Raw genomic sequence first — 16249 nt, 5'->3', positions numbered from 1 at the left:
TTATTAAAGGAACCCCTCGATGTGGAATATAATCTAAATGAAGTGAGTAACAAAAATAGAGACTTTAGTAATCCAATGTACGATGCAGTGAATATGGAAGCAGGTGCTACTAATGGCACAAGTGCAAGCAGTATGTATGAAGTGCCAGCTGAAATGAAACCTTCTAGTGTGCAGCACAAAGAACCGCCGCAAATTCATCTTAAAAGAAGAGAACTCGATCCTACGCCTATTGATTCGGGTAAGGATACTCAGCAATTGGTAGAAGAAGATAAGTCCGAGTGTTAGGTAGTTTAACTCGAATATATAGAGATGCTTTCACACCTGTTGTACTTTGATCTCGACATATCTGTACTGTGTAAAAATTGTTATAACGATTTGTTGAAAATATTGAAAAGAAATTAATAATTGAGAAAATAATGTTATTTTATAGAACAATATTTTGATTTTTCCTTATAACGAGCTTATTTTTGCTCTTTCAGTTACCTTTTATTTATGTCTATTTTATTTATTGAGGATGCAAAGATCTTGTTATGTTTTAATAAAGAAAACTTATTTCACATAGAGTGCAGATATATTTTGTAATCCGTTCTACAGTATACACACTTGAAAAGAAAAAAAAGAAAAGAAAAAGTAAACGCACTAGGATTATAATAAATCGAGATCCAATAGCAATGGGCACGATTTGATTGTGTCATTCATTTAGGTGTGACTTGTAAGTCTTGTAAATATAATCGCTAAAAATATTTTCATATTATTCGTGTACCATAAAAACGCAACACATTCCATTCTCTCTCAAGAATTACTTGAGATGTGTAGTGATAGAACAGATTAATTCTAATAATTGAGTATATGTATATGTGTGTGTGAATGTATATACATTTATTTGTATGTTATTATATAATTGCATACACATAAATGTACACGCATATTGGACCAATAAGTTGTATTTTTAAATGAGTATTTTTATAAGGTGTGGCAAAGAAATAGGAAATTTTATACTGAAAAGTGGCCAACTATGAATATGCGACATGGCAGATTGTTATTTTATATGATAAATGGACTTTTACAAGCTCAAACAAAGATATCCTGTATTTGTTAAAGACGATGAACTCTGTGTTAAGCATTATTAATTATATATATAAAAGTTATACGAATTAATTAATTACATAACATAAATAAATGTTAATTTTTAAGTATCATTTCTCAGAATATTTGGTCGGCCACATCAATGTTATATTGTACATTTTCTTAGAATATAATAATATAATGGGTTTGTCAGTGTACAGTTTTTCTTCTGCATTATCTGTGATTACAATTCTCATATAAATTAAAATGGTTGCTTTATTGAAAAATAGTTTACTTTTATGTTTCTATTATATATTACGTTGACAAATAAATAATATAAAATTATCTTTGATTATCTTTCTAGTTTGAAGAAGACTTTGATATTTTCAGAGTATAATAGATTGTATATATGTGTCCTGTGTAAACTAATGGAAGAAAACAATAAATACTGACTTACCCTTTATGAAAATAATTATACGTAAAATTATATAAATAAATAAATATATATATATATTTTGTTGCAATCGACTTTGACCTGGGCAGGGCTCCAGTGTGTCCTAATATTATAATATATCAGTATTTTGTGTATTTTTTTATCAAGTTGACAAAATAATAATTGTTAATATATTGTGCAAATATCAAACAGATACCGTCCAAGAATAATAAACTATAAGGTTAACGATTAAGTTTTCCCTACACCTGAAAACATTTGGATAGAATAGGTAATAATAATAGTATATATAACACTTAATGTTTTACATATATATATATATATATGTACATATAATTAAAAAAAAAATTGTTATATACATATATATATAGAAAAAGAAGAAAAGATAAGTATTATTGGCCAAATGAAGATACGAAAGTTACGAATGAATTACACAGCTTGGAGGTAAATTATAATATTCCAAAGAAATTATTCAAGATTATATACCGCATTTATCTTTGTGCAATTTTGATAAGAAACAACCAAAATAGGTATCTTTAAAAAAGAACGGGAAAAAAAAGATTTTGATGACTTGGCCACTGATCTGATCCATTGGCACTTTAAATAATAATAATAATAATAGTAATAATAATAATAATAATAATAATAATAATAATAATAATAATAATAAATTAATTTCATATCGTACCTATTTTTCCGATGGATGTTTCTACGATAAACAACTGACTTTGTCAGTCTAATGTTTATGTATCTTCCGAATGAATCTTATATAAGATCTATTCTAAAAATATTTCTAAGCTATTCGTCAACAGTTGTATACGAAAACTCATTTTACAAACAGTAGACGCAATATGTCGGAATAACTGGCCATTCTCAGCAAGGAAAATTGAAAATACTTTTTAACAGGTAAAGTTTCTTTTTACAGATTTGTCTAATCAAAAAAAGAAAAAAAAAAGAAAAGAAAAGAAAATGATCCTTATTAAGCTTTTTCGATAATAATTAATTAATCTTTTCGAAATTAATCTAAAAGTATTTCTCGTTTGACAAATCTTTTCTTTTCTTACGTTTTTCTTTTGTATTAAATTTTATTCTCATTAAGAAGAACTTAACCTTATAAAGTATTCGATATTTACTAACTTATGTCATTTCTCATATATTTTTCACGTTAGAATTTAATTTGAAAAAATATACCCCTAACTCATTTTAAAACGACGTATCATTGTGGATTTATATCTGTCGATAAAGTAGTAATTTCCAATTTAACAAACAAAAAAAAAAAAGAAAAAAGGAAGATGTATGATTAGGTAATCGTAAAGTAGTTTTACAAATAAAGATATTATTTGACATGAAATTTCAAGATAAGAATTATTTTTTATCATCCATTAAAAATCACATTTAACAATCGAAATATTTCATCTTTTAATTGGAATTTTCTTTAAAGTAATATTCTAAGTTTGAGATATTAGAAAAAAAAAAAAAAAATAAAAAATAAAAAATTTGACGTACACTTGTAAATATTTATCTAAAAAAGATCTCAAAAAATATAGTTTATAGTACAAAGAGTATGACCCTGCAATCATTTACTAATACTCATACTAAAACAATGTAATTTGATTTATATCAAGTTGTACACTCCTTCATGCGCAGACTCCGTTCTGCAGTGCCCGTAAAACGAAGAAAATTTGGATCAGTGCCGTCTGGTACATCATCGAAAGAGGCAAGTTAACTTGATATCAAAGAGTCTCTTTCGCGTTTTCTTTCGTTTCTTTTTTATTTTTCTCAATTCGATGATGGCATCATAAATGCGTTGAAAAAAATTACAGTATAATAGGATCTATTTCGTTATACATGTTGTCGATTCATGCAAAATAAATGCGTTTTAATGATTTAATTGGCTTCATTAGTTGATTTTTAAAATTCCGTGAATTAGTGTGTTTCGTTGTAACTTCAAAACAAAAACGTAATATATCATTCATTTGTCACTAATGTCGGTAATCATATCACTCGATAAGGTAGTTACAATTATCGACGGTAATTGGAAAGATAAAATTTAGTTCAAAATAATGCCGTTATTATAAGAATTCTTTTCTAAAAGAATATTCTACGAGATAAATAAATTTGTATATTCTTGGTAATTCTTTTTTATGTTAAGTCGATTAAACGTACCGCATGGACCTCAACGAGATATTGGGAGGAATAACAAGAAGACAATACGATATTTCTTCGCCTCGAATTTCATTGACCTACCGCTATAAAAGTGAGTCAATTTTTATACATATAAAATCTTTTCGAAACTCAATAATGATGATATATGTATATCTCGTTTAAATATTTATTAAAAATTATTATTTCTAAATGATTAGTATTACATATCACTCGAAAGATATAACTTGTAGACCTTGATTCTTAAAAATTAAATATTAGATAGGAGACACACCTGCTACGATCATTTATACGTAATACATTTTATCGAATCAGTGAATTCAATCGATACAATATATTGATTAGATATTTATTTTTTTTCTTTATTTCGATACAAAATTTAAAATAACCAATCATATTATAATAACACGTTCATAATATATCTTATCATTATTACTATCATTATTACTTATCTATGCTTATAATTGTTCGCGTTGAGAAATGATATTATCTATTTACCGAGCGAATAACTTTTACAAAGTAGAAATTTAACTGTCTTAGGAACAATAAAGCGTTAATTTAATGCAAGAAGTATTACAAACATTGTAAAATTTAATCTTTTAACAATCGTGTCAAAAAAAAAAAAAAAGATTCGATTCACATGATCGACAAATTTCTAAACAAAAGCTTATCAATTGTTTTTTATCGTTGAAATATTTCTCGAACAAAAAAACATATACCCTGTCAATTTTTAATTGAATTTTAATTATGTATGCCATATATTTCTATGTGCACGAAAAAAAAAGAAAAAAAAAAAAGAATAAATACGAAAGACATTAATCGATGCAACAAGCTTGATTCTTTCTATAGTTTATCGCGATAATACAGAAAAGAAATATTGAAATTATCATCAATGAGTTAATACATAAAATCTACTCAATTGAGTTTCCTTCGAGTTTTGTTTTCAAAATAAATGTGTGTGTGTGTATGTGTGTTGTGTATGTGTGTGTGTGTATGAGAGAGAGAGAGAGAGAGAAAGCGTGAGAAAAAGGCGGGAGAGAGAGAGAGAGAGAGAGAGAGAGATGCTGCACTCTTTTTTGATAATAAAAAAGAAAGATGGTTAGTAGAAACGAGAAGATCCGAGTGGTAGGCGGAGAAGAACGACGAGAGATATCGAATAGAGCCGAATTAGCACGAAGTCGAAAACGAACGAAGTTCGTTCTATATTGGAGGTGTATTGGCAACCATCGTGTCTCGGTCACCACTCTGCTGTGCACCTTGACTATAAGCTATATCACGCACTTAACGTGCATACTATACGTCACATAAAAGAGAAAGAAAAAGCTAGAGAGAGAGAGATAGATAGATAGATAAAGAGAAAGAGAAAGAGAGGAACGTATAATATCGTGACACTCATTCTCACAAATACTATTGTGAATCTCGTAAAAATGTCAAGAAAATCAGTCGTTATCGCTGCCGCTGGCTGGCCCAGGGCATGGGAACGTGGGGGTCTGATAGGTGCAGGGGTAGGGGCAACGGTTGGAACGAGACCTAATCGTTCGAGAACATCGAACGTGCCGGTAGTTCAGTCGGTGGCTGTTGATACGACAGTTCTTAGTCGCACCATGGCTAATACTGCTTCCAACAATATGAAGATCTTAAACGAGGATAATATCTATGAAAATATCAAAAAGATGGAATACGCCGTACGTGGTCCTTTATTGATAAGGGCTAACGAGATTGAGAAAGAATTACAAAAGGTAAGAATCAATCTGTCTCTTATTATTTTATTGTATTTTTTATTATTTTTTTTTCTGTTTTGTTTTTTCTTTTCTTTTCTTTCCGCATAAATAAATGGAAGATTAAGAAAGGAAGAGAGAGAAAGAGAGACGATAGAAAAAAATTATCGACAACCGTGAAAATAGAATAGAAAGATAGCGATATGAAAAGGCGGTAAAAAAAAATTTGAATGAGTTAATAAGGCGCCAATTTTCAAACGAACTACGTCAACTTTTGTCAATTGTAATAATGGTTCAGTGTACAATTGATGACGCATAACAAGTTACGCGCCATTTTTTTTTTCATCTTTGACATATGTGTTGTATGCTCGCGACCACCTGTCACGCATCTCTCATCGACCTTTTTAGAAGGTCATTGAGATAATGCAATGCTGGATTCGTGTAAATTAATTTTTTCGCTCGAATCGATAGGAAAAGAGAGAGGATTCGTTATTACACGTTAGAACGTATATATGTATTGAGACAAGACGGTATAGAACTAAAAATAGGAATTCTCTTTCGTGAAATTAACAAGATACGTATACAATATTCCTGCATAAATGATGATGCATACGCACGAGTAGTCGTGTGATGACATGACCAATCCTACGTCAATTCTAAACACGTTTAAAACTACTATTGCTCGTTTCTAGTTCCAACAAAATGCGTAATCATATCGTATGACATATTGGTAATATGTTTATATTACAGTAATATATTTTTTTATATATATATATATATATATATATATATATATATATATATATATATATATGTATATATATATATAAAGAAATTATATTAAATTAAAGGTGATTTCAATTAATACTAAAGTCTAAGCGTAACTTTATATAAGAGATATAATCTATTTAATTAGATACATCCGGTAGAGTCTTGCAAATGATATGATATATTGGTTACATTATTCTTACTGTATTATTTTCTCTAATAGATTATTTAATAAATTAATATATTTAATTTTTAATAGGGTGCGAAAAAACCATTTAAAGAAGTTCTCAAAGCTAATATAGGAGATGCCCATGCTATGGGCCAAAAGCCTATTACATTTTTACGTCAAGTATTGAGTTTAACAGTACTCCCAGATCTCCTTAATGATCCAAATTATCCAGAAGATGCAAAATCTAGAGCGAAAGCACTTCTTCAAGCGTGTAGAGGAAGTGTAGGATGTTACACAGACTCTATGGGATTAGAAATTGTTCGTAAGCATATAGCACAATATATAGAAAATCGAGATGGTATACCAAGCAATTATGAAAATATTTTTCTGGGCAATGGTGCATCAGATGCAATTAAAGTATACATTTTATCATATTATATATATATATATATATTACCCTAGTATTTTATATGACATTTTATAATAATAAAATAATTGTTTTTCTTATTTTAGTCCGTCCTGAAATTATTTGCTCAAAAAATAAATAACAAACCAACAGGTGTTATGATTCCAATTCCACAGTATCCACTCTACAGTGCGAGTATATCAGAATTTGGTCTTGGTGAAATTGGTTATTTTTTGGATGAAGACAATAAATGGGCATTGAATATCGCTGAATTAGAAAGGGCATTAAATGAAGCCAAAAAATGGAGTAATCCACGTGTTTTAGTCGTAATAAATCCTGGAAATCCAACTGGCCAAGTTTTGAATCGGTCTAATATAGAAGATATTCTTCGATTTGCTCACAAACACAAACTCTTTATATTCGCTGATGAAGTATATCAAGACAATATTTATGACAAAAACTGTTGTTTCCATTCATTCAAAAAAGTTGCTTTTGAATTGGGAGCACCTTATAATCAAATGGAACTGGCCTCTTTCATGTCTATCTCCAAAGGTACAAATAAATAAATAAATATTTATATATTTTAATTATACCCTCATGAAAGAAATTTAAAATATTTTATTTCTATAGGATATATGGGCGAATGTGGTATACGTGGTGGTTATGCAGAACTCATAAATGTGGACGCAACAGTAATGCAATTATTGCGAAAGTCAATCTCTGCTATGTTATGTCCGACCGTTCTTGGTCAAATTGTGATGGATGTAGTGGCAAATACACCAAAACCCAATGAACCATCTTATACAAAGTTTGAAGAAGAAAAACGTAATACCTTATTATCGTTAGCAGAAAGATCGCAATTAGCTGTAGATATGTTGAACAGTATTCCAGGCTATAAAGTAAGATCACTGTCTTTTTTTTCTTTTTTTTTTTTCTGTAATTGTTTTACAATATTATGAAGATTAATCTTTTGTATTATAGACTAATCCATCTATGGGTGCGATGTACGTATTCCCACGATTTGAGATTCCAGCAAAGGCTATAGAAGCAGCCAAAGCTAAGGGTCAATCTCCTGATCTTTTCTATGCCTTTAAATTATTAGAGGAAACTGGAATTTGTGTGATCGCCGGTTCAGGATTTGGACAATTACCTGGAACATATCACTTCAGGACGACCATTTTACCACAAAAAGAAAAAATGAAAACGATGTTAAATAGTCTAAAAGAATTTCATTTAAAGTTCCTCAAGGAATACAGTTAAAAACTGTTAATGCATTTCTGCACGAACATATGTGTGACATCGTCTTTTAATCGTAAAAGCTGCCCGTTTGTGCTTTTTATTGTTAATAAGTACCTGTAAATAGAAGAGTAAAAGTGCAATTACATTAAAAAAAAAAAAAAAAAAAAAAGAAAAAAAAAGAAAAAAAAAGAAAAAAGAAAAGAAACAAAAACAACGCGTATCAGTCATCGTTTAACTTCTACTATATTAATACTTATTACTTATTAATAATTAATAAATATACTATAATACCTACTTACTTATTAATTATTAATAAATATACTCTATGTCAAAATATTGATATATTTTAGAACTTATTTTCGGACACATGGATTTACATATATCAATACTCATATATATTAATAGTTTATAATTTCATTATATATGTATATATATATATATATATATATATATATATATATATATATATATATATATATGTATGTATGTATGTATATGTATCTTTTTTTAGGTACATATATACATTTATGTACGTGTATATCTATATTAATACATGGATATTAAAAATACTATTTACATGATATGAATTTGTAAATTCCAAATTTAGAAGAAAATGGTATTTTATACTTTCAGTGATATCATCGATAATATGTTGATATTTTCAGAGGTCAGACGATAACCTTTCTATTTCATCGACAAAAAATCTCATGTCAGCTTCCGTCAATCCGGAGTTTTGTAAAACAAGCCTGAAGAAATTAGGAAGATTATGTAAAGATTGATATGTAATTAGCATGGATCCTTTGCGGACCATACGCTCCTTAATGACCGGAGCAATTTTATGAAGAAGATTGGATAATTCTTCGCCTTTTAAATGACGTTTCAATGGCGGTGTATACCAGAAACAAACATTCGTACATTCGGGCTCTAACATAAGTTTCCATCCATCTCGTTGACGAATGTAATCAGTAAAATATCGTGATAATTCAAAGACACGATCGACGTGTTTCTCAAAACCATAGGTACCTTTGGCCTTCCACATAAACCAAAATTTCAATACGTCAGCTCTTCGACCACATTGAATGTGCTTGTCGCCAGAATCATAAGAAGTATCGTAAAATTTGTCTGGTTGGAACAAATAGCTCGCTTTTGAGGCATGTGCAGACTCAAGTAAACCTTCGTGTTGTATCAAAAGAGTCGAACATTGTTGAGGTGCGGCGAGCAACTTGTGAGGATTCCAAGTTATCGAATCTGCTAGCTCAACACCGTTGAGCAAGAAACGATACTTCTTCGATATCAAAGCACCCCCACCCCAAGCTGCGTCAACGTGGAACCAAATGTTATATTTTTTGCAAATAGCAGCTATGTCTTCGAGTGGATCAAATGCACCTAAAACTGTCGTACCAGCGGTGGCAGATACCATCAAGGGTATAGCTTTCTGGCGCAGAGCTTCGTTGATTCGTTTTTCTAAATCCTGAACGCACATTTTACCACGTTCATCGACCTTAACGCAATAAACATTGCTAGCGCCGATACCAAGGAAAGCAGCCAATTTCTTCACCGAATAATGAGCATCCTCAGATGTGAATACAACGAGTCTAGACATTTGCGATAAGCCAATTTCCTTTAATTCAGGAAATTTATAATGACGAGCTAAATTAATAGCATAACCATTGGCCAATGAGCCACCAGGACAAAATATTCCGTCGCCTCGGCCATTTTCCCAACCAATTATTTTTCTCATTTCTTCGAGCACCTCGTTCTCCATCAAGGAAAACACTGGTGATACTTCGTAAGTGTAAACTGAAGGATTTAAAGCATCAGTCAACCATTGACCTACGAGACCGTAAGGATCTACGCTGGAGAAAAGTTGATTGACGAAATGTGGATGACCTGTTTTCACGCTATACTTTATAATATTACGAGCTAACGATAGCAATTCTTCATGTGATACTCCTTCCCTTGGTAAAGTCAAATCTATCAAAGAAGGAAGTGTCTTTGGTTCCACCCATTCCACGACTTTCTCATTCCTTGACGTACCCTGAAAAATAATAATTCATATAAATGGATTCATTTATCAACATCATTTCCGTCATTATTTCTTAACATATAATTTGAATTATTTGCATTGAAAGTATTCCATTCATTAATTATATATAAATGTAATTGCAGAATGCATTTTGATTTTAACAAAAAACTATTGAAAATAATATGTATATTATAATTGTGCGTGTATATATATATATATATATATATATATATATATATATATATATATATATTACATAGTAATGAAATCATTTACTATGTCATTCGATTTACTATTGTATACTAGTTTGTCCTTGTAGCTATTACTGAAAGCATGTGCATATATATGTATGTATATACATATATTGCAAAAAAATCATATGAGTCATACGTTTCCATGGTTGTGTATATATATATATATATATATATATATATATATATATATATATATATATATATATATATATATAAATACACAGTGTCATACATAAATATATTTATGTATATATTTACATTATGTATGATGCACATTAAAATTTGTAAAAATAAGTATATACTACACACAGTGACGGATTTAATCTTTAAGGAACCCGAGTCATTAAAAATTTTTTTAATGGGGGTTCCATTAAAATAAATCAATTATAAACAAAGTAAGAAATTTAAAACAAAGTAAAAGGTCCAAATTTGATTGTAATCACAAATATAGAAATAATAATAATAATAATAATAATAATAATAATAATAATATGATCTGTCATCAAATATTAAATTAAATTTATTTTATAATATAAATTTATATTTTTCATGTAGGGCCCTGTCTTACAGGCCCCGAGACAATCGACTTCACAGATTGTGTATAAATCTGACATTGATCATGCAAGTATATTTAATTCATATATATATGTTCGAAACTTCACGGCATTATTTCTTATACATAATTCATCCATGGAAATCATTATGAACGCGATGTGAACATTTATGTAGATTATTTCTTATAGAAATAAGAATGTAGATTATTTCTATAAGAAATAATCTTATGCAGATTTATTTCTTTCTATAAGATGATATTAATGAATTAAAAAAAAAGGAAAATATTCATCGTGCAAAAGATTATTATTCGATTTTTATTTGAGTGTCATTATGTATCTATTTTTTTCTCAACCAATTATTACGATTTAAAATAATATGTGTAATCTCGAATGACCTTGGTCAACAATAATTTACTTCATGAAACGTAAAACGCGTCACTTCCGTAACTTCGAAGCACAAAAGACATACATTGACTTCTAATCATTTAGATAATTGTATATACACACATACACATACACACGCAATACTAAAATAATATATATACTTATACATCAAATAATTATGTATATACATATATATTTACTTTTTTTTATTTAATATAATTTTAAATTATATATACTTTATATTATACGATATATATATATATATATATATATATATATATATATATGAATGTATATTTTAAAATATATACTATCATATCTTTTATATATATATATATATATATATATATATATATATATATATATATATATATACATAAAAGAAATATATATAACAATTATAGATATATATAATATAAAATTATTTGATTAAAAAATAAATAAAAAACGGTACGACGGATAAGGAAAATATTTGAAAATAATAATTTTACCTCGAAAATTGCTTTATCCAGTAATATGTCAATCAAGTCTCTTAAAAATTTTTCATGTAGGATACGATTGGATAAACTTTCGTAGTATCCCCCAATCTGATTGGTTTCTTCGTCATTCGATAAATTGTTCGTTAAACGTTCACCAATGACAACTTCTGATCCATTTGAATTTATCGGAATACCATGCAATCCCTTCGACGACATCGTAGAATCATTCGAAAATTTTCGATTTAAAGATATATTGGATCCTACAGTATTGTCACTTTGTTTATAAAAATCTGATGTATTTATCAATAACTCGTTCAACTTCTTATTTTCATTCGTCGGCATTACTTCTGAATACAAATACACAGGACTGAGACTTTCCCCGTTCTAATTCTGCAGTAAGAGCCATACTGTTTGCCTTTATATATTAAAGCCTTAAGACCAAGGACGCAAAAACATTATATCTCCCTCCATCGCGTTCCGCAGGTTTAACTTGATTTCCTCCACGTGGATAGTTTCTTAGAATGTTTTATCACTTCCCACTTCCTCTCTCGTTTACTTTCAAAATCTTCGTTTTCAAAAGAATCCAAGAAATCGTTTGACGAGAAAAAAAAAGAAAAGAATTCGTTCAATAACAACATTTCAAATGAACTCATTTCTTTCCTTCGATAAACATCATGAATATCGTAAAAGACCTTTTCGTTCGAAACGTACGAAAATCATATGCGAATTATTAAAAAACGTTTTATTTATCGCCACTATTGAAAAACGTTTGAATAGAAAAAGAAAAGGAAAAAGAGAATTATCAATTATGACGCACTTATCAAGTTTCGCTATTCTCAAATATCATAATAATCCAATACGTTCGTTTTCTTCACTTATGTCTCAACGATCGATTATTCTCATTGTTTAATTAGACGACGACGACGACTACGAAAATGAATCCAAATCTAACCTTTTAAAATCATATTACATGGTCGTCTTTAGTGTCGATTTTTCACAAAAAAAAAAAAAAAAAAAAAAAAAAAAATAAATTTCTTTTTGTTTTCTTTTTTGATTCTTTTTCTACGAATAAATTTTCCCGTATCCAATGAATCGTATAAACTCTTCAATACGATCTCCTTATCCGGTCTTTTTACAAACGTTTAAACATATCGTCGCTTGACTCGTTTAACCTGACAAAACAGCTATCCCTGTTTAATGAACACGAGTGTAATCATGATCGCATGCACAAAGATGTATATATATATATATATATATATATATAAAATAGCAAATCTTATAAGAGAATGGAACGAGGAAAATCATCGTTGGAATTTAATTATAATAGAATATATCCATTCGATAAACTAATTTATCTTTAATGGAGACATTTTTCTTTTCTCTTTTTTTTTTCCCCTCTTACAAATCTATTTTATACTATTATTTACAATCACGTGAATTTTAAATTCACGTGATCTAAAATTTACGTGATTGTAAATACATATATATATATATATATATATATATATATATATATATATACATATATATATAATTTTTTTTTTCAGCGCGTAATTCAAAGATGTTGATATAATAAATTTAAAGAAACATATTGCCTGTTAAACTTTCAAATTGTAATATACAATTCTATCCAGAACTAGTCAACCGTTGTATGTTTTTGCTCGATTTGCTAACTTACGGCCTTGTTTATTGAGATTCAGTAACGAGTAGTAGTAACATAAGTATGCGATCGATAACGATCGATTTGTCGTTTAATTATAAAAAAAACTTTGATGAAATACAAAGGAAGATGGTGCAATACACATTTATTTAACTTTTAATTTTATTTAACATTTCTTATTATTTTTTTTTCTTTTTCTTTTCTTTTTTTCTTTTTTTTTTACAGTTTATAAACGAAACAAACAGATTTAATTGTTGTATTTTGTTGTTACATTGAAAAACGTGACACGTACGTAGCATCACAGTATTACAATTATTATTATATATACATACATATATATATATATATATATATATATATATATATATATATATATATATATATATATATATATATACGTATATATAAATGTATATTCGTATCTGTATTATTTATTGATTTATTTAATTCTTACAAATTCATTAATTTTTCATCTTAAGTTTTATCAGAATTCGCTCAATATGCAAGGGAATTCCCCAGGCTATGATCGTTTAAACACGATCTACAAGGAAAGGATGAGGCACTCGTAACGATGACGCATGGGTAACTTTCATATTATATTGACTTCGAATACTATTCGGTTTTATTTTCTTATTTCTTTTTTTTTTCTTTCTTTTTCTTTTTCCTTTTCTACTTCATTCTAATTTATTCTCACTATTTAATAACAAATGCCTTGCAAAATTCTGTTATTTTATCAAAAATAAATTTTAAAAAGTGCGAAAATAAGATTTATTATCTTTGGTAAATATCTATCAAATCAATTATCGTTTGTTCTCGCATAATACGTTACGTTATTAGTTAAATTCTATTGTTACTGTATCACAAGTGTCTTTAAAAATATAAAAATTTAAATATATTCCAAGTTATGAGCCTATATTATTAATAATATTATCTAATAATTTTTATTATTAATACAGATTTGTTCAAAATGCTCAAAAAAGAACTTTATACATAATAAAGTAACATGGAATACTTGCATATATTAATTAAATACAAATGAATGTTTATCACTTAACAAGCATTTTAGAGATTCAAGGTGGTAACGCAAAGTTTACATTCTGTCTAAAATATTAAAAACAATAAGATTGTGTAAGGATAGATATTCTCATTTCATATAAAATTTATATTTTCATCTCCTATCTAAATATGATTTTCAATCAAAACTATTTTAAATTCGTATAGCTCATTTATATTAATCAAAATTGCTTCTTGGAATGCAAAGATATATATATATATATAACGTTATCATCTTTCTCTTATTATTTATATTATTATTAATAAAAACATTATTTTTAATAAAAAAAACTGTTTTTGTTTTTTTTTTAAACAATTGTAGTAGACATCTTTTAAAGTCATAGGAACCTAATTCATATATCCATACTATTAGGCTTATCTTTGTTATAAATCATAAAGTTCTTCTTCTAAACAATATTTAATACAATAACATATATTTATATGTATATATATATATATATAAAGCATTAAACTTCTAACCAAAATATGCACCGCAATTAGAACAACGACGTGTCTTTAATAAAAGACAACATATTATTCCAATTGGAAAAAATAAAATAGCGCATAGTAGACCCAAGCATGTATAATCATCTTCCATAATTCCTACCTACATGTAAAAAATAACAATTTGAAATATATGTATGCCTATAACAATGATCTCCATTATTGAATACGATATTAGAAAGCAAATTACTAAATTTAAATAATTTCTAAATTTAAAAATACTTACTCTACATGCTGGACAACCTCCAACAAGAATAATTTCTGGTACTACAATTGTAGTAGATTGAGTAGCACCATAGGATGGCATATGATTGCCTTGATTTGATGTGATCAATGTACTAGGATAATATCCAGGAGGTGGTTGCCATGAAGCATTTTCTACAGATATATATATATATATATATATTTGAGTTTACTCTTTTACATTTATTATTATTTATTTAGTTCATATTTAGTTAGAGAGAGAGAGAGAGAGAGAGAGAGAGAGAGAGAGAAAGAGAAAGAAATGATTAAAAGCCTATCTTATGACATCATCACCAAAGTAAAATAATTTCATTATCTTGTTAACACATATCATGTAATGTCTCTCATATATCTGTCAAATGTGCAAAACTGTATATAAACAAAAGATATAGTTTATTTCTTTGTAATAACTATACCATAAAATATTATCTAAGAATATGCTTGCGTCAAATTTTATAAAACAAAAGAAAAAAAAAAAGGAAGAAAGAAAGATTGTTGAAAATTACGTAAAAGTATTAATTATATTTTCAAACGTAAATAACCTAATTCGTTTATTCGAATCAACATACCCGTTGGCTCAGTTGCAGGAGAATAAGGAGGTGGCTTATCAGCTGCAGAATTAAGTAATTTGCTCTCCATAATCAAAATAAACAAAATTATATATGATAGTATCCAACGACCAATAATATAAATACAATATTAAATCTTGTACAATTAACCGACCATACGAACGCAGGATGACCGCCGTTACACTCTACATACATATATATAGTATTTCTACTTTTAATTGCTTGACAGATAGCGCGCTTGACAAAAAAAAAAAAAAAAAAAAAGGAAGAAAAAATAAAATAAAATCTGTCGGGAGTCTCGTTCTAAAACGGCCAATATATACAAAGATAACTATTATAATTAATTATAAAGAGTGTAAAAAATCATCTCACGTTCACATTTGAAATTTCTATTTTTAATTAATGAAATATATTTATTGTTGTAAAATCAAAGCGAAAATGCATTACTTTGTAAATAGCCTTTTGATATGTTCGAAATATAAATTCGAAAAAAAAAAGAAAAAAAAAAAAAAAGAAAAATATACCTATAATATCATTCTCATGA

General features: G+C 28.0%; 4 protein-coding genes across 6 annotated transcripts in view; 2 read left to right on the top strand and 2 right to left on the bottom strand.

Annotated features, from left to right (window-relative positions):
• LOC124421896 (low-density lipoprotein receptor-related protein 2) overlaps positions 1-1751 on the top strand; it is a 46455-nt gene extending 44704 nt beyond the window's left edge. The window contains exon 20 of the mRNA XM_046957585.1: positions 10-1751. Within this exon, the coding sequence (XP_046813541.1) occupies positions 10-285 (276 nt within the window). The 3' untranslated portion in view covers positions 286-1751. The remainder of the gene's footprint in view (positions 1-9) is intronic.
• Positions 1752-2288: 537 nt separating this feature from the next.
• On the top strand, positions 2289-8273 carry LOC124421900 (alanine aminotransferase 1). Of its 3 annotated transcripts, none has more exons than XM_046957591.1 (7): positions 2289-2422; positions 3669-3773; positions 4786-5418; positions 6425-6751; positions 6848-7292; positions 7371-7639; positions 7722-8273. In XM_046957591.1, the coding sequence occupies exons 3-7, from the start codon at positions 5107-5109 to the stop codon at positions 7998-8000; spliced, it is 1632 nt and encodes a 543-aa protein (XP_046813547.1). In that variant the 5' UTR covers positions 2289-2422; positions 3669-3773; positions 4786-5106; the 3' UTR covers positions 8001-8273. The 3 variants fall into 3 exon arrangements, with proteins under 3 accessions (XP_046813547.1, XP_046813548.1, XP_046813549.1); XM_046957592.1 differs by lacking the exon at positions 2289-2422 and adding an exon at positions 3258-3528; XM_046957593.1 differs by lacking the exon at positions 2289-2422 and adding an exon at positions 3258-3528 and having other exon boundaries at positions 4783-5418.
• A 188-nt stretch (positions 8274-8461) lies between these two features.
• On the bottom strand, positions 8462-13050 carry LOC124421899 (cysteine sulfinic acid decarboxylase). The gene is made up of 2 exons (XM_046957590.1): positions 11689-13050; positions 8462-10017 (listed from the first exon to the last, which is right to left on the bottom strand). Exons 1-2 carry the CDS (start codon positions 12016-12018, stop codon positions 8641-8643), a joined length of 1707 nt encoding a protein of 568 aa, XP_046813546.1. The 5' UTR covers positions 12019-13050; the 3' UTR covers positions 8462-8640.
• Positions 13051-13480: 430 nt separating this feature from the next.
• LOC124432971 (brain protein I3) lies at positions 13481-15916 on the bottom strand. Its single transcript, XM_046982388.1, has 3 exons — positions 15706-15916; positions 15120-15271; positions 13481-14996 (listed from the first exon to the last, which is right to left on the bottom strand). The coding sequence occupies exons 1-3, from the start codon at positions 15773-15775 to the stop codon at positions 14865-14867; spliced, it is 354 nt and encodes a 117-aa protein (XP_046838344.1). The 5' UTR covers positions 15776-15916; the 3' UTR covers positions 13481-14864.
• Between the last annotated feature and the right edge of the window lie 333 nt (positions 15917-16249).

The sequence above is a fragment of the Vespa crabro genome, chromosome 2 (assembly GCF_910589235.1).
Source record: "Vespa crabro chromosome 2, iyVesCrab1.2, whole genome shotgun sequence".
NCBI lineage: Eukaryota > Metazoa > Arthropoda > Insecta > Hymenoptera > Vespidae > Vespa > Vespa crabro.
The sequence above is the reverse complement of the archived record's forward strand: the minus strand, read 5'-3'. Positions and strand labels throughout refer to the sequence as shown.